Source organism: Calonectris borealis, chromosome 14 (assembly GCF_964195595.1).
Source record: "Calonectris borealis chromosome 14, bCalBor7.hap1.2, whole genome shotgun sequence".
Taxonomy (NCBI): domain Eukaryota; kingdom Metazoa; phylum Chordata; class Aves; order Procellariiformes; family Procellariidae; genus Calonectris; species Calonectris borealis.
This window is the reverse complement of record NC_134325.1, coordinates 9607442-9626819: the sequence shown is the minus strand read 5'-3', so window position 1 is coordinate 9626819 and position 19378 is coordinate 9607442. Positions and strand designations below refer to the sequence as shown.

Below are 19378 nucleotides of genomic sequence, written 5' to 3'. Positions count from 1 at the left end.
AAAAGTTGTGACTTCTTGTGCATTTGCTCCAGTTTTGTAATTGGTCCTTTAAATTCGTGAGTAAAATGGGGTTTTTTTGGCTGCTTGCATTCAAAGGGAAATTTCCTTTATATGTCCTATAAAACTAAGATGGAAATAAGATCCATATAAATCAGTTCAGGTCCACTTAAGAGGACTTGGAACACTTAAAACCTATCCTGCTTGCCAGCAGTTGATTTTAGAGGTAACTAAACTTGTGGAAACTAAATAAATTTATGGAACTATACTTACAGAAATCGGACTTAAACAGAAGAATGATTATCCCTCCATATTCAGAGATGCAGCAGCAAGAGCTCCTCCCCTCCCCCCCAGCCTTCCCCCTAAATCTGGTATCCAAATTAGGACTTTACGATCTGGATGGGTAAACAACTGGACAGGTAAAACATTGGTTGGATACTTTGGCTCTGAGGGTAGTGACTGGTTGGTTGGTCATGCTGCCTAGACGTTAGCAAAAGGAGAGGGTTCTCTAAAAGAAACAAACCTTTCCAGATGTCATTCTGCTGAAGACAGAGCTTTGCTTCAAACCTACTTTCTATTCCAGCTGTTGTGACTGGCCTTTGGCTGTGTCTTGGAACCCACTCAAGAAAATGAGTTGTGCTTTCTATCTTTATCAATGACCTGGAGGAGGATGGGGAGTGCTCTCTCATCAAATTAGCAGATGAAATCAAATTGAGTGAGTTTAATTAATATATGCTTGAGGGCAGTGCTGCAATTCAGAGAGACCTAGACAGGCTGGAGGAATAAGCCAGTAGGAACCTTATGAAATTCAGCAAAGACAAATTTGGAGTCCTATATATCAGAAAGAATAACCCCTTGCAGTAGGTACAGGCTGGGGATTGGCTTGCTGGAAAGCCGCTCTGCTGAAAAAGGCCTGGAGGCCTTTGTAGAGAGCACGATGAACATGAACCAGCAGTGCGCCCTTGCAGCAAAGAGGGCTAACAGTGTCATGGACTGTAGTCATAGAAGCTTAGCCAGTAGATCAAGGAAAGTATTCATTCCCTTTTACTTAGCATTCATTAGACTGCATCTAGAAAACTGCATCTGGTTTTGGGACCTCCAATAAAAGAAGGGTGTTGATAAATGGGAGTGAGTCCAATGGAGGGCCACAAAGATGGTCCAGGGGCTGAAACACTTGCCCTGTGAGGGAAGCCTGAAGGAGCTGGCCTAATTTAGGCTGGAGAAGATGTGGCTTTAGGAGAAACCTAATACAGCTTTTCAATACCAATGAGAAAAATTATCAAGAAAACAGATCCAGGCCCATGGCAGGATGACAAGAGGCAATGGACGTAATTTGAAACCAGCGAAGCTCTAAATGGGTATAAAGAAGAACTTTTCTCTCACTATAGAGTCAAGCATTAGAACAATCTTCGCACAGAGGTTTTGCATCTCCATCCTTAGAGGTTTTTCAAGACCAGATTGTCTTGAAAGACCAGAAACCTGGTCTGATTTCACCACTCATTCTGCTTTGAACAGGTTGGACTAGATGACCTCCAATAGTCCTTTCCAACCTGAATTACTCTATGATTCTAAGATGTTGCTTTTCTAAGTAAGGTATTTTCTAATTAAACCTGTTGCAAAATGTCTCCTGTTGGAGGTCTGTCTTGCCTTCATGGTCATAAACTTGTAGACCTGAAATAGTCAACAAGTGATTCTTTGAACGCTTGTCATTTGTAAGCAGGTGCTGAGATGGGATGCAGCAGGAGAAACTAAAGGGAATTCATGGGAAAAGAGGAAATGGCAGCAAAGGGGAAGGGAAATGGAAGTGGTGAAGAGGCAGAAGGCAAAGAAAATATAAAAAGGCAAAGATGTTGAGTATAGTGAGGAAAATTTATCTGCTCAAGGAAGATAGAAATAACCATGCCTTGCAGCTCTCCTCTTTTGCTGGCCCAAGGAAAGTGCCATGGAGGTCCTTCTCTCAAACTTTCAACACACAAATCTTAGTGTAAAAAAAAAGAGATATTTCATTAAGAATAGATTGCTTTAAGAATATCCAATCTGTGGGCATGCTTTTTGATAGCCTTGAAATTGAACTAAATTTATGGAAATTAAAAACAACCCCTCTTCCCCCCCAAAAAAAAACAACAACCAACCAAGCAACCCCACATCCACAAACCAAAACCCCTTGAGTTTTTGCTGCTTACTTACGTTCTTAGCTTTTCTGAAGACTGATTGTTTTGTAATGGCTCTTGTCAAATTTAAAAATATTTTTCTTGTATTACCTGATGACTTTCCTCCCCCTCACCCAAGCTGTTCTTTAGTAAGTTGTTCTTATTGCAAAACAATGTTATAAATTGCCTCTTCCCTAATAGAGGCATCAAGCTGGGGAGAGAGACAGTCACAACTGATATTTCTTAGAACACATTTTATTCACTAAGCTGTTGTTAATGTGATCAAGTTGTTATTAATACCAGGTAACTCTTCACACAATAGTCACTTATTCACTCATATAGTTAATTCACTCACACAGTCACAAATTTTCTCATAGTTACCTAAGAATAAATGTCTGACTTGCAGGCTGTTGTTGATGCTAGTGTGTGTCAGTGGCCTTGTACAGATTGAGCAGACTTTTGGTGATCTATTTATCAGTTCTTGCAGATCCAACAAGCTTACAAGTCTGTAGAGTTTATCAACCCATGAAAAACTTGCACACACTACCTTGTCAGCATATATGTTTCCTTTCTTTGGCCCGTTTTCAGGTAACTGTTTCTCCATACAGCCTAGGTGCTTATAGAAGCCATTCATACCAACTCACACAGAAAGGGCCTTTCCGACAACAGGCTACATTCTTTGCTTAATCATAGCCTGGAGAATTGTAAAAATTAGTGCTCAAAGTTTAGTGGTTTTCACCAATTTGGAAGACAGGGATTAATGGGTTCTTTCTACAACTAATTAAAAATTGTTTAGGAAACAATGCATTATTCCAAAGGTCTAAGTATAAGGCAGTGGCTTTCAGTTTGTGGTCCATGCATTCTCCTGGGTCACATATCTAACATATCAACATAAGTGGGCATGAGGAAAAGCAATTTCTAACAATGCTTTCTTTAACCATTGGATATTCTAATGGGATTTGCAATTCCTTTGGAAAATTCTTGCAGGTCCACCACATGGTAGAGAGTGATTTGCTTTTTGAAATAGCTTTATAATTCTCAGGCTTTAGCTATTAAACTTCTGCCTGCAGCTTTGCCAGATGCAGCTTTACTGTTGCTTCTGCATTTGTGGGAAAGCTCTTCTATCTGCATAGAATAAAATCTTTATACTTCCAAACTCTGCACTTCATTTTATAGATTATTTGATGGAATCATCTGTATGTTAAAACTAGTGTGCATAAATCTTTGCCATGGGAGTTCTGGGACCTTAGCCTTGAAAAACTGGACATACAAAAGCCATGGAAAAACTGTCTGTAGACAGAAATGCTGTGACTGCTAGTTGAGACGGATCTAATGCCACTTTTATTAATAAATTAGAAAAACTGTATTGGGAGGACAGCCGGAAAAGCCAGTTTCACATATCAGAGCATAGTGACTTAATCTTAGTGGGTTATCTGTGTTTTTGAGGACTTGCTCTAAACTTGAGAATATAACAACATTAGAAATGAGCAGACATTAATGTTTGTTAAATGCAAGCTCAAAGCTAAATTTATAATTTTATACTTGTTACTCTGAAATGCTACAATGTATCTGGAAATATGAGGTACAGCTCTAATTCTGACTTTTTCTACCCAGACAACAGCGGTCACGTGATTGATCTGGTAAATGATCAACTACCAGATGTCAAAATATCAGAGGAAGACAAAAAGAAGAACCTTGAATTACTAGAAGAAGCAAAGAAAGCAAGCGAGAGGTTTCTAATGCGCAGAGGCAGAAAGTCAAGAAGCAGCCTTCCGGAGTCACCCACAGGTAGGTGCAGATTCTGAAAACAAGATTTTATATTCTGCTTCAAAGATCTGCAAAGGCACAAACAAACATCTACTGTAATGCATACATTGCTACTGTATACATACACTTTGTTAATTTGAAGGTCAGAATCCCTCTGCCCCTCCTCACAATTCCGTATAAAACAGAAATGATCAATCTCTATATTCAGATGTAACAGTGGAACATGGTGTAAAGTTTTTAAGTGCCTGAATGACACACTGCAAACACTGTAACAGGAAAGCATGAAGTATTTCTGTTGGAATCTAAAAAATGGTCACAAATTTCTGTTTGTGAAGATTTTCTTCCTAAAGTTTCTATTGTACATAAAATGAAATTTTAATGGTAAGATTCATACTGCTGAAAAAACATTCGCCCCAAACATAACTACCCAGACTTTTATTCTGAACACAGTCATAAACTTAGCTAAATGGACCAGATTCTCCTTTAAAAACAGCAGAATGAAATGTTTTGTTCTAAAATGTCAATTGAAATTGTTTTTTTCCCCTCATATGAAGTGTTTGAAAACTAGGACAAAATGCCATTTTATCATGAAGTAGGACTTTCATTTAGCTTTGAAATGCCAATTCAAAACAAAGTTCTATCTTAAAATCGGCTTGATGCTTTCTGGAGGAAAAAAAACAACTATACTTTTTAAAATTAAATTTTTCTTCCCCCCCCCCGTGAATCCTTCTCTTGTGTCTACTTCTCTGCAGTGCTTACAATATCAGAAAACTGAGGAGAATAAGGATTCTGTGCATCAACAGAATTGTATTAGTTTATGGCACATATATGAGATAAAACCTAATCTAAGTTCCTAATTGCCAAGTATAACTTGGCAATTAAAATGACTTGTCAGGTTCTGGACAAACACATGACTGATGACTATGAGATTCATGTTTTAATCTCATCTGAATTTTAAAAAATCAGAAGCTGCAAGCCTAGAAAGTAAAATTACTTTTTTGTTTGTTTGTTTTGTCTTTGTTTTAATCAAGCAGTTTCCCCTACACTTAGTCCTAAAGTTTCAGCAGTAGCATCTCGGAGCAACTCTCTCACTCTTCCAGTTCCATCAGGTATCTATGCAGGCTCAAACTTTTATTAGTTAAAGTTCTCCAAAAATGTATTTTTTAATACTTCTCGAGGAGAAGTCAAAATCTGTAGATTCAAGCATCTCCTTTTGAATATGACAAAGCTTGTGAATGCCCGCAATATATATTTTTACTTTTTTAATTATTATTATATTTTTGTATTATATTTTTATTCCTGCTGCTAGGTTACGTGTTCTATTTTTTTACTCTTTTCAATAATGTTGAAACAAAAAGTTGTGAGAAGCTTTAATGATCTTTCACTTACTATATTTTAGATAATTTTTTTTCCCTTTTAAATAATATTTTCCACATTTAAATTTTGTCCTTAATATATTACGTGGAACTGTGCAGGTATGTGTTGGCTAATGCTGTAGTAGTAAAAATTTTGAGCAAAACATCAGGTTATGCCCTAATTATATGTGTGTCTTTCTAGGGTCTGATGCATGCACAACCACTAGTGTCGAGTCAGTATCTCCAGGGCAGGTAAGAAAGAGCTGAAGATTCTGCGCAGTAACCTGGTTATTACAGTACTATATTACATTATGCTATCCTGTTAGTCCCTAAGGAAAATGGGATGTTTTGAATACCATTTTATATACCAAGATTGGATTATTGATATATTTTTTCTGCAGAGTGAGGGACTAATAAATGTTTACTGTGAAGACAAAAAACCATGAGGTAACAAGCGCTGAAGGATCATAGAGATCTGTTAAGTGTAGAAAATGGAAAAAGATCCAATATAATCCTAATCTATGGAAAAAGCTAATCCCTAAAATTACTTCATAAATAAATGTGACAAGCAGTGTAAAAATTAAGAGATTCAAAGTTCATCCATTAATATCTATCTCTAACATTTGCAGCATAGATGTGAAAGATGATAACCTTGTAAGGCAACTTTTTTCTTCCTTTTTTGCCAGAATAACAGAACTGTGAAAGAGGATGACAGGCAAACTGCAGAGGTAAGTGTTTCACGTTAGGTGTTGAACAAAATCTGCCTGTTTGTCTTAGCACACATATGACTTATTTATGTGACTAAAAAGGCTAAAAGACTGTTCACTGAGTGAAAAGAAAAATGATACTGCTCTAAGAAATTGTGAAGCACCTGCAAATGTAGTGGAGGACAATGGGCTTAGCCTTTACATTCTACCATGCACCCTGCTCTAGCTCAATTAAAATCAATATACTAAATACCTTTATAAGTAAAGTAAAAATATCTCCTAAAGCCACTTTGGTGTATGCTGGGGTTTTAGACAGACATCCTCTTTCAGACGCTTTTGGTTCAGTGGAAGAGGTTACTGTATCTCGTGTTCTGCACCACTGATGGGATTTTACTGCTCCACACAACTATTGGTGGAGCAGTTTATATAAATGCTTCTTGATGTGTTTTAGGTAATATCAGATGGCCTCTTAAAGAGATTTTGCTGTGAGTGAATTAGGCAATACTTAGAAAAAACAGTATGGCAGCAGAATTTTGGAGCAGTAACTATAAAGGAGAGGAGTAGCAACATATCTAAGGCAGAGCCCACGGTTAGATTGCCTTAAATTGCTGACACAGATGCCCTTAGACAAAATACAGATTCTGTACCAAAGGAGCCAAGGTATAGGCAAACATTCTTTTGCCAGCTCTCCTATAGAGATTGCAGCCAAATGATAATCTATGGTACTGCACACAAAGTAAGAAGAGAGATGTGCTTTAACTTAGTGTATAAGCCCGTGGTTTTTTCCCTTGGGAGGTGAGAGACTTACAGAAAACAATCAAAGGAAAGTAACAGTGCTATAAGATACAGGGTTAAAGGCATATACTCAGACAAACCTTACATTAAGATGATGAGGACCTTGGCTATATGAGGATTGCTATAATGGACTCCGGAATGGGAGGAGGTTATCTCAAAAGTTCAGAAAAGAGATTCCCAATTCAGTGTTCTTTCAAGTGCCTTTTAAAAATTATTTCTCTTGTCAATAGCACATGTTTAAAAGCAAATGTCACTGAAAAGGAAATGGCTTTTTACAGTGAAAATCTATCCTTGGGCAGGGGAAAAGAGAAATCTGCACTTGTTCTCTGTTTTATGTGTGTCCCTCTATTTCAGAATGCTGCAAAAGGATTAATTGATCGAAGGCAGAATGATCAAAGAAAGATTTCTCAGGGAAGGTTGGTTCCTCGTTCTGCTGGTATTGAAAACTCCAAAGAGAAGCTCTCAGAACAAAAAGAAAATTTTGATCCACATAAACACATGGATACTTTACCTAAATGCTCCCCTTCAGGTGGTGATAGTGGCAGAATGTCTCTTAACACTTGCATGAATGTTTGTGAAAATGAACTTGGAAAATCATTCCTCAAGAAAGCAAAAGAAAATGATGTTCCTTTAAGAACCCATCTACCAGGACCAGGCATAGGAAATACAGACTCAAAGCTAAAGATTCCTGTTCCAGAAATGAGGGACCATAAAGTATCATGTAAACCAGAATTTAAACTCTGTGGACTGCGTCCTCCTCTACTACGGGCTGTATCATGGGATAGCTTGGAGCCTGGACAGAAAGATAAAACACCTTTAAAATTATCATTTGAGGAAGATAAAAGCTTTGTTGTTGGTAATAAATCCAGCAATCAATTAAAAGCATTCAAAGACCTTCAAATCCAAGTTCAACCGGTTCGAATGCAGAAACTGACAAAGCTCAGAGAGGTGAGTCCTAGTCATCAGTTGTATCCTGTTTTAAAGTTATTTTCATATCTTACTAAACTTTCAACTTACTTAGCATTATTTTTGTCATTGCAAGAAACATACAGTAATACAATGGGAAACAGCTTCAGCAAAATCAATACAAAATTGTATCATGTTTTTCCTTTGCAACTTTAGTAAATTGTAACCTGTAACTAAATGCCATGGAATTATTCTATTTCTTAGTTCTCTTCAAATATGTATTAACTACACTGTGGTCTCTTCAATACGCACATATGCATATGGTCTTGCACATACAGGTTTTGGCCCCCAGAAAAAAATTGTAATACTGGTGTCAAGAAAGTACTAACTGCTTTCATTGTGACGGAAGGGTTGTCTAAAACACAATATATCTCATTTTTGCATCGTTTACATCACCTATAAACAGGAAGCAGTTGATTAACAATCATGTCATTTGTAAAACGTGCTTGTGACTAAAATGATCTCTTTAATTTCTAAAGAGAATTTTAGAATCTTTCCTTCCTCAGGATGTAACCACATTCTCTTTAAGAGGGTCACTTAGGCTCTTTTACTTCCTTTGCTTCCCTGTGCTATGCTTTTTCTGCTTCTTCGGAATTGTCCTCAGATCCACAGGCTCTCACAATATATTGACTAATTGACTGATTTCTGTATGAGTGGGCTGAGACCTGCATATAAACAGAAATCTTTAACTGAAGTTTGGAGACGGTTACTACACTCTTGTTTGAGGACTTACAAGCCTCTGTGTGTCGTATACTGTTTGTAAACTTTCTTTGGATTTAAAAATCACTTTGACTTTGTTCAGCTGAGTGGTTTTGAGTCCTGTATTGGTTGGTATTCTCCCTTCTAAGGGCAGTAGTCCTGTCATTCAAGAATACTAGCCTTTGCAATAACATTACATTTGCAAGATCTCAGGGGACAGGAAATTGTTTTGGTATGATTTTTTCTTATTGAACATTCTCAGAAAGTATCTCAAAGTGTCCAGAGTTTTAAAACTGGGTGGCTCTGAGAGGAAGGCCAGACTTACAGGTCCTAATTCTAACATGGTACAAATGTGTCAGCTTCTTGAAGGATAGACTTGAACTACGAAATCTATAAACTAATCCATTGTTAAATAATTGTCTAAATGGTAAAAATTAAGGATTAAACCCTAAGAATTAACCAGTGTATTGAAAAAAGTAAAAATGTCATGAAATGATAAACGACCATCATAAAGAACTACCATGTGTGTATAGCAAAAATGACCTTTGAAAGAAAAAAAAAATTTAGTAGTAGTTACTTTCCTTAATAGCTTAATAAGAGTATTTTCTTTGACCTCCAGTAGTTAGTATTTTAAGATGAACACAGGGCTGACAGGTGACGACCTCAAATTCTGGGCTTTGGTTATTTCATTCCTATGGTATTGCCTGAGAGTGGCAGCTTAGTTATTAATCGTTTCCTGCTTATATAACACACATATTCTTAGCATAAATGTACTGGAAGTTTTGATTATAGACACACTTAAGCCATATTCTGAAAGTCCTAGAAGTTGTTAAGCGCAAATAGTAGTTAGAGTCAGAAATTAATACAACATGATATATAATTCCAACTAGGTGAGATTTGAACTCTGTCTCCAGTAGGAATTGTCTGCTTATAAACAAAAGCAGGTGTTTGTGAATTTTAAACATATTTGAGAATATGAAAGCAGAAAATGAGATGATAGAAGGAGAAATAAGATAACAAGGTTTAATCCTTAAGAGTACATTCTTCCCTACCTGTAAGGAATAGGGGCAGAGTACAGTAACAATGAAGTATTAACTTGCAGCTGTAGCATACCAAGCTTCAGTGAGAATAAATCCTACTGAATAAATCAAAGTAGTAAAGTCTCATATATTTGATTTTCTGAATTTTCTCTCCTTTCTGGGATACTTACTTATTACTATGGCTATATCCAAAATTGCTTTTTTCGCTCTCATTTACTAAAACTGTCATTTACCAAAACTCAGTTTTTCTGCTTGAGTAAGGGGCACATGTTGTAAATCTCAGTCTAAATAATGCATGTATGAAATTTGAAATATGTAATATTTAAGTGTGTGTGAATGTACACGTATCCATGCAATGTAGCATCTGACTATAATTTAATATAAATATCTCCATTATGTTTATTAACTAAAGTGAATGTTATATTTAGTGTTCACATGGCAGGGATATTTAAATTGAGATTTCTAGTTAAGTTACTTAGAAATGTTACTGTTTTTTTTAACAGGAGCATATTTTGATGAGAAATCAAAATTTAGTTGGACTTAAACTTCCTGAACTTAGTGAAGCAGCTGAACAAGAAAAAGGTGCAGTATCATAAAAGCTGGAAGGAGTGTTTGTTCGTTATAAACTGATTTTTATAATTGACTAATATGGAGGGGAAAAAAAGTCTTTCTTCAACTGCAATAGTAGTTGTAATGAAGCAGTCATGGAGGAGGGTAGTAAATAACCAATGAGAGAGACCAATAATCGAAGTACCTGAATTTCTTGATGATCTGAGCAAAGAAGATACCATAGGTATTATTACAACCAAATGAAAAGATGCATACCTCAACAGAGTCTAGCTTGTACTTAATAGATGGAGGACTGTCTGACACCCAAGTTTCAGTGACTTTCTGAAAAAAAGTTTCAGCAGTGATGGATTGAATGGATGTGACCTCTGCAGGATATTGTGCCTATAAGCATGAATTTGATTCTTGAAAGTATAAATAAGAGATGGAATGCTTTATTCCTGCCTTTTTATTTTAGTATATGTGTGGCAAATACTGGAATGGCATGTTCACTTCTGGTCCACAGCTCTACATCAATGTGGATAAGTAAGAGTAAGGCCAGAGAAGAGACATAAATGTGATTGAAAGATTGGAAAAATATGCCTTACAATAAGTGGGGGTTTTTAGCTCAATTTGTATGATTTTTAATAAGGAAAAGGCTTAAACTCTGCATAAATGAGGAAACAGAAATCTGGCACCAAATGTTTTTTACAATCCAACACAAGCAAATGAGATTTGATGCTTGTAGGCTGCATCTAAAAAGATTCAGAATAGAAATAAAGAGCAGACATATAATCTTGAGGACAATTCCACAGCTGGAAGAACTAAATAGCAGTAGTGCTGAGCAATCAATTGAAAATATTTAAACAAAAACTGTATATTTGTTTGGAAGTAGTTAAGTCAGAACTTGTTCAGAGTGTTTTTAAGGCCACCTGAACTGAAATAGAGATGGTTAATATGAAAGGATCTGAAACTGATTGTCCAAGATTTGATCCAAAGACAATTTCCATTTTTCCTAATACTAGTTCATTTTGCTAATTCATAGATTTCCTTTGGGACTGTTTCATAATGCTTTAAAGTTTCTGTTATAGAGGGAGATGGCTGAGATATTACATTTCATGTTATCTCTGGATATCTCTATCATCTTCAGTCTGAATGAAACAAAATTAAAAGAGACTTCTTGTCCTTTCTGTATTTAGTGATTATATCCTTGGATTCTTAGATATGGTAATATTATTCCTGTCACTCTGCTAATGTATAATTTCCCAGAAATTATTTAGCAGGCTCTGTTTGAAAGTGTAAAATAGTTGCCATTTTACCAGCCTGTTACATAATTTTGGCAGGTTTGAAACTTTTGAGGAAAACATTAGGAAAAGCTAAGCATTATTTCATCTAGCTTTTCAACCAAGTTCTCATGAGCACCATGAGCTTTTTAAAGTCTACTAACTTATCTAAATGATGGCCAGAACATTAAGGGTCAACTCCTTGTCTTCAGTGGGGAAAACAAGTGAGAGGTCACTTAGTTCATTTGTTAGGGAGACTTACTTCCTTACATTGTCATAAAAGCCACCTCGTGCTTTTTAACTGGGGTAGTAATTTTGCTTAAACAATAGGAAATAGCCAGCTACTTCATTATTACTCTTATGAATCAAATATACTGGCTCCATCATGTTTTGCTATCGATGCCAAGTTATTGTGATCATCTTAGTAAACACAACTTTGCATATACAGAAGTTCAGATAAGTGGGATATATTAGATCTGGAGACATTGTGATGTCAGGCTGGCTTTTTATGGGGACACACATGACTGCTTTAAAAGTATTTACTTTTAAGTAAATACTGGAATTTTTAAATATAAAGGAAATGCACAGAACTAAAATGTAGCTAGAAAGAATCTCCCATTCTCTTCTGTCTTTCATGTTAATGCTCTCCACATTTACAAAATTTGAGCTTTTTCACACTATTTGTTTTGCAAGTCTAAGAATCTTTCTGTTATGCCAAATGAATAGGAGAACTCTACAAAGATATCTTTCCAAGTCTGAGGAACCTGACTTTCCTATAGGAGAGTCCTTCATTAAATTCTGGCAAGATAGAAGGAGAGAAGGGAATTATTATATATGACTTTAAATAAAATGAAAATAAAAAAGTTAAGTAATATGAATTTTAAAAAAAAAAGTTTAAGCCATATCTTGGTCCTTATGAAAGTGACAGAAGTAGAGAATGCAATTATAACCTTAATGTCTTGTTTCAATGAACATGCAGTGGAAACAAGTACGTGTTGTAGATTCATCACCATAAATGGTGCACAAAATCTGTAGTATAGTACATTATACTAGACTTCATCTTGGCAGGTGGCATTTAAAGCCTTAGAAAATAACAGTACTCTATTACAAAATCTAAGCTAAAATATTCCAGAAATGATGTAACTGTACTGGTAAAGCACAAATGCAAAATGTTAGGTTAGATGTTCTAGTAATGAATCTGGGTTCAGTTTGAATTCTAGGAAAAATACTAATACAATAATTATTTTTCAGTGCACTAGAGACTGTCAGAGTGCATATTACTTCAGTCTTTCTACAAAAAGGATGACAGTTGTACTGATTACTTTTGTTACCACTGCTTGAAAGGAAGACAGAGGATCTTTATTTTGGCAGTAAAGGAGAGATGAGTGATGTATCACCATATGCAATAAAGGAAGTAACATCCTGCACAAAGGGATGGACCTTTTCTTGTTGTTCACTTTTGCTCCCAGTAGAGTTGGGGTGAAATCCTCATTGATTTTAAAATGGACACAGTTAGACTAAAAGGTCCTATTCGGCTCTGAGATGCTGACTATTAATAGTTAATGCATGACTTTTCAAATAACATAAAAGTTTTTTATCTGAAAATATCTTTAGGCCCTTCACCTCTCCCTTCCCCCACTGAAGAGGAAGAGACAAAGAATAGCTCTGATGTCATGCCCAGCATTCCTGATGTATTGCTGCGAAAACTACGAGTGCACAAATTGCTTCCGGGAAGGTAAAAGCTCATTAGAAATAGAAAGACATCATTCAGGGGAAGGCACACTAATGGTTTCCAGTGAACTCCCTTTATGGAGTTCCATTCATAGGGGATCCATATAAGTACACAAATTGCTGCATCTTAAAATGTGCAACACATATTTTCTGAAAAATTTTGGGGAGTGCACCGACTTCCAGTAACTGGCCAACTTTTAAAATTAGGTTGTAAGTTCTACATAAAAAGTCTGAAACCTAACTTGCATGCTACAAGTACGTTTTTATATAGATTTTTCTACCGGTCTGTCCACTCCTGGTTTTCAGGATTGCTGCTGCAGATATAAATTCATGTTGAAAATGTTTGTTTTTCTGGGGGAAAGAAATACTATCAGGCCAGATAATGCTTTCCAATGGTAAAATTTGGGCATGTAAGAATTCTGCGTTTTTCTGCAGGTGACGATTTTTCAGGGAAATGGAGTTTATTTTGCAAATGTAGTTGAAGGACTCACTTGCGAATTCCCTGATATTGGGCTGTGCAAGTAGGCAGGTTGCTTAACACCTGCCATGGCTTAGGAGTTTCTCCTTTCCCTCTTATGCAATCTGAAACAGTATGTCTGCATGTTATAGATGTGTACGATAGCACCATACAAGAGATCATTTGAAACCAGAGCTATTCGTGCATAATGAAATGTAACTATAGCAAGGGAATCCTCTGGTCCATACTCTTCCAAGGTGGAGTCATAATAGACTATAGCTGCCAGGTGTTTATCCAGACCTTTAGAAATACCTATTTTCGTTCTGATTTGAGTTTACTACTATCCAAACTTAACATTTTCTTGACAGAATTTAAGTGGAATTTTCCTTTTTGGGGGGAGGTTTATTTTTAAAATGATACAAAAGTCCATAACGTCAGAAAATATTTTGCTCTGGCCTAAGAAATATAGGGAAGAAAGCTCAAATGAAGCATTTATCACCACATGCCTTGCATACCTTGCACCACTCATAACTTTAGAGACTGAGCATATTTTATTTTGTATTGCATTAGAATAAAGCTAAGCTTCTTCCATATTTCTGCATAAGTCTTTTCTTTGAGAGAAATAAAGCCATTAAAAAAAAAAGCTTATTAGACATTAAAACAATTCCAAACATATTTGGCCAAAACTATTCCTAAATTCATCCATGTGTTTTTATACTATAAATACCAGAGGCCTTCAATCATTTGAAGCAGTCAATAAGTGTTCTCTGTGCAGATGAAATAATTATTTAACATTTGTTGTGAAGGAACTACTATATACAACATTTTATATAAATGAATGCATGAGCTGAAGAAGTTCTAAGAGACCATTGCTTGATTGTAATCAAATATTGAAAAGAAAAGTAATTTCATAGCTGAGTACAAAATAGGTAAATGCTGAATTGGCTTTGAGGATCAGATAATATACAGATCTTCTGTTTTGCGGGTAATATTCTTTAACCAGTTGGCTTAATCTATTGAATAAATATACAGATAACTTTTCATTCTTACTATGAATTTCTCAGAACATTCCCAGCCAAAGAAAAGACATTAATTTTATCATTCTGTGCTGTGTTATATAACACATACAGATGGTTGAACTTCCTTCTAGAAGGACTATTCCTCCTAGTAGACTTCCTCATAAAATAACAATAAGTAATATCAATACTAATACGTTAGGCACAAAATGGTTTTCCAACACAGGGGACATACTGGCCTCCCTTCTTCTAGTCGCTACTCTAATTATGAATATTATTCTACCCAGCAAGAAAAGTCTGCTGTTCATTGATACCAGATGCATTGATTTCTATACTTGGGATTAATGATACAATTAATATTACAGTAATATTTGAATTTTATGGAAGTATCATGTCTGCAGAGTGCATGATAGGTATGTCAACCACAACTCCTATCACTGGCATCCACTGGAATTTGTATTTGCAACTCCTGTCATTTCTTTCAGGTGTTTCTTGTCTCTGTTCACTTGCATAAAACTGAATAGCTCTCTGATGTTTTGGAACAATTACAGGGAATAAGAACCTGTAAATTCAAACACATGGGATGACTGCCTTTAAGTGAGATCTTGCAATATAATGTTGTTTATCTCATTTCTTTTATAGTATTCTATGAAACTGCATTTTGGTAACTTTTTCTAGTTTTTGTATAGTCAGTAATCATTCTTGTGGTGGAAAACTCATAAAACTCAAACATATATTTTTATCAGTGTCAGAATCATTGTTAGCTAACTTCTAACAAAGTTAGCAGCCAAAACAGGATAGTTCAGTATACAGTGAGCTGGGTTTTGAATTCTGCCCATCTGTGATTATGTGTGATCATCATCATGAGGTTTCAACTGTTAACAGAAGGAAAACAGGTAAAGATAATTATTCGAAATATAGCGTATTGTCACCTGCAACTCCAAAAGGGTGACGTCTGTCTTGCTCTTGTACTTGCAATTTATCACAACGTAGTGCAGATAGCAGTATTGCCGTTGCCAGAAACTTTGGTATGTTTTTGCCAATACTCAGGTGATACTGTGCTGTTGCTTTTAAAAAAACACATGGGATTTAGCCATAACAAGTACAATTGAATTAATTAAATAGTGATTTCACCAAAAGAAACCATAAAATATTTAAGGAGAGGATGTCTTTTGTTGTTCTTTTCAATTAAATATTACAATAGCTTTGTTTTTAGAGACAAAACTAATTAAAATGTGCATTTTTTGCTTTTATTTCTAGCTCCCCTCCACTTAGTGAAAAAGAAGTTGAGGTAAGTATGTTTTTAAACTCAGTATTTTAGACATGAGTCAATTTTAAGCGGTTACTGTAAGTCTAAGGGTGGTTATTAGAACCAGGTAATGGGATTTTTTTTCCCAAAAAATATTTCTCATTGAAAAACCATATTGAGCTCAATCAAAATAACAATTTTATGAAATATGGGCAATTGATCCAAGCAATATAAACTGTAAAAAGACTTAGAGTAGGAATAAGCAAAACACTTGTTTGTGCATTCTTCGTAATAAAATACGCATTCATTTTGGAAATTATTATAATATACTTAAAGTAGTAAAAAAATTGAGATTAAATGAGACCAGAAACTAAACTGCATTTTTCTATTGGCCAATAGGAGCTTTGGGGCAGTTTTTTATGATATCTTGCAGTTAGTTTACGTAATTTTTACTTTTTCAGTTCAAGCCAATAATTTTTTTATAGGTTGTTCTTTAGCTTGCTGGCTTTGTTTCTTCTTTTTTTTTCACATACCAATCGAGAAAAAGATCTTTATTTACATAGCTCCAATCTAATGGAATTGTTGGTGCCTTGTGCTTTGCAAAGTATTAATCCTAAGAAATAATGCATCTGGTAAAGAAAAAAACAATCTTTAAAAGCAGGGTGCAAGAGAATAAAAATGTTAGCACTTAATCTTTTGCTGGCTTCAGTGGTAGGTGTTTATCCCTTAGGTAAAACAATGCTAATGGTGAGCTCATCCCTGGACTTCCTTTGGACAGACTATCTGTTTAAAAACCTTGGGGACCCTTGGAGGAAGTCCAGCTAGAAAACAGATCCATTGTGATTCTAATACTTCTGGTAGGCTACTTCCTTCATTTTGTATCTGCTCTACTGATCTCCCAGAAAAACACTCAGGAAAAGAGGCAGCAACACATTTATTCATATTTTAGAGGAAGTAAAGAGAAGTGATTTTTGAAACAATCTAATTTTAAAAATATTTTCAGTTTTCTGTTTCAATACTTATAAAAGCACCAAAGTTTGTTAGACATACCATATTCATAAGTTTTTACTGGGGATTACATTACTGTGACGCTTATTTTAAAATGCCTTTTTTAATCCAAACAGAATGTATTTGTACAACTTTCCTTGGCCTTTAGAAATGATAGCTATACCTTGGAATCTCGAATTAACCAAGCAGAGAGAGAGAGAAATCTTACTGAAGAGAATGCTGAGAAGGAACTGGAAAACTTTAAAGCAGCCATTACGGTAAGAAAACAACAATATTTCTTTTTCTGAACTGTAGTGTACATGAAAGTGCACACACATTTGAAATACGTGTGGCTATGCTTGCTTATACCTATTGTAAATTCAGCCCCAAAACTTCATTTTCTGCTGCACAAGCTCCTTACTGTAAGCTGCCTACCACTCTGCACAAGAGACAGCATAGTCTGCCAGAGTGGGCCACCATTGCTGGAAATGCATAGAGGATGTTGCCTTACTTCTAACAGATTTCAGGAATAAATACTATGAATTTGCTGTTCAACTTTTGGAATAAGCCTGTGACAAAGCTAAGAGCATTCAGAACTGCAATTTGAGCACTGATCCATGCTCTCCTGGGCAAGACCTTCTTTAGCAGTAAATTTGAGGTGTCCAGTTAGGTGAGATACTGAAATGATCTAAGTCCTGAGATTTGTGACGTGGAAGACCTCTTAACTGCAGTTAATAGAAGGTGGTATAGGAAAGGAAACAGTGAAGATTACTTAAGGAATACATGCAATCCCAAGATCAGGTTATGGGCCTGAATACATTTTCATTCCAGCTGTCCCTTCTGTTCTTTTATCAGCAGTAGTTTTCAGTCCTTCTTGCCAGCTTTCTCTGGATTTTCTAACTGAAACGACAAATACAACTCTGTGTCAACTTATGTGCTGCACACGTTTTTGTGCAAAAAAGGAAGGAATGCTTAGATATCATGCTGCTAAATGAAATACCACTAGACCCAATTTGCATGTTACAAGGAGGTGCTGCCATAGTTTTGAGAAATAGGAGAATCACAGAATCATTAAGGTTGGAAAAGACCTTTAAGATCATTGACTCCAACCATCAACCCAACACCACCATGCCCACTAAACCATGTCCCTAAGCACCACATCTACATGTCTTTTAAGTACTTCCAGGGATGGTGACTCAGCCACTTCCCTGGGCAGCCTGTTCCAATGCTTGACCACTCTGTCAGTAAAGAAATTTCTCCTAATGCCCAATCTAAACCTCCCTTGGTGCAACTTGAGGCCATTTCCTCTTGTCCTATCGCTAGTTACTTGGGAGAAGAGACCAACACCCACCTTGCCACAACCTCCTTTCAGGTAGCTGTAGAGAGCGATAAGGTCTCCCTTCAGCCTCCTCTTCTTCAGGCTAAACAACCCCAGTTCCCTCAGCCACTCGTCATAAGACTTGTTCTCCAGATCCTTCACCAGCTTTGTTGCCCTCCTCTGGACACACTCCAGCACCTCCATGTCCTTCTTGTAGTGAGGGGCCCAAAACTGAACACAGGATTCGAGGTGCGGCCTCACCAGTGCCGAGTACAGGGGCACGATCACCTCCCTGCTCCTGCTGGCCACACCATTTCTGATACAGGCCAGGTGCCGTTGGCCTTCTTGGCCACCTGGGCACACTGCCGGCTCATGTTCAGCCGGCTGTCAACCAGCACCCCCAGGTCCTTTTCCTCTGGGCAGTTTTCCAGCCACTCTTCCCCAAGCCTGTAGCGTTGCCTGGGGTTGTGGTGGCCAAAGTGCAGGACCCCATTCACTTGGCCTTGTTGAATCTCATACAATTGGCCTCGGCCCATCGATCCAGAACATACGGTTCTGCTGTTTACTTTATCAAGAATATCATCAGGTAAGAAAAGATACAATTAAAAAAAGACTGTGGTATTTACATCTTTTCATATGGAATTTCAAATCTGCATTTCCAGATTAATTGTTCCTGGGGCAAAAAAAAGGTTTTGAATGTTTTGCTGTTCTTTCCTCTGTTCTCTGTTCAAATTGCAAGCAGAAACAACCTATTAAATCTCTGGGGTTTATTTATTATAATATTTTGTATACATATACATTTTTACAACTACTATATAAGGGCTCTTAAAACTGCAAACAATTAGTCTGTTAGATTTGACTTGTATTTCTGTTAAGAATCCCTAATTAGGCACCAAGGACCATGTTGCCAGCATGAGACAGATGTGATTAGCTTTTTCCTCCTTTGTGCAGTTCACATGCTACAGTCTGGCTTTTACAAGCTTTTGTATGTAATTTATAACAAAGTGGAAACTGCCATTTTCATATGAAAGCTTTTGTTCTACACAATGGAATAAACTAACAAGCAATTAAATGAAGTGATGGCTTCTGTCTAATCTGTATCATATTAGACCTAGACTTGTTCCAATCTCAGTGGGAGGTTATCTTAATTTCTGTAGGACAGGTACATATTATATGGCTCAATGACAGTTTTACCAGTCTTTATGGTTTTTTTATCAATTTTGTGATAACTGATGTTTTATTCAAAAACCCAACTTCAAGAGAAAGCTGATTTACATGAACTTCAGTTTTGTTCGAGAAAATAAGCAAGTTACAG

The 19378-nt window shown here is 36.3% G+C and overlaps 1 protein-coding gene across 6 annotated transcripts in view; it reads left to right on the top strand.

Moving 5' to 3' along the window:
- The window catches only part of IRAG1 (inositol 1,4,5-triphosphate receptor associated 1), a 79270-nt gene that overhangs the window by 46217 nt on the left and 13675 nt on the right, over positions 1 to 19378 (top strand). For all 6 annotated transcript variants that reach the window (XM_075163157.1, XM_075163161.1, XM_075163162.1 and 3 more), the window contains 8 exons: positions 3762 to 3935; positions 5472 to 5521; positions 5956 to 5997; positions 7126 to 7719; positions 9980 to 10058; positions 12920 to 13040; positions 15770 to 15800; positions 16883 to 17023. In XM_075163157.1, the coding sequence (XP_075019258.1) occupies positions 3762 to 3935; positions 5472 to 5521; positions 5956 to 5997; positions 7126 to 7719; positions 9980 to 10058; positions 12920 to 13040; positions 15770 to 15800; positions 16883 to 17023 (1232 nt within the window). The remainder of the gene's footprint in view (positions 1 to 3761; positions 3936 to 5471; positions 5522 to 5955; positions 5998 to 7125; positions 7720 to 9979; positions 10059 to 12919; positions 13041 to 15769; positions 15801 to 16882; positions 17024 to 19378) is intronic.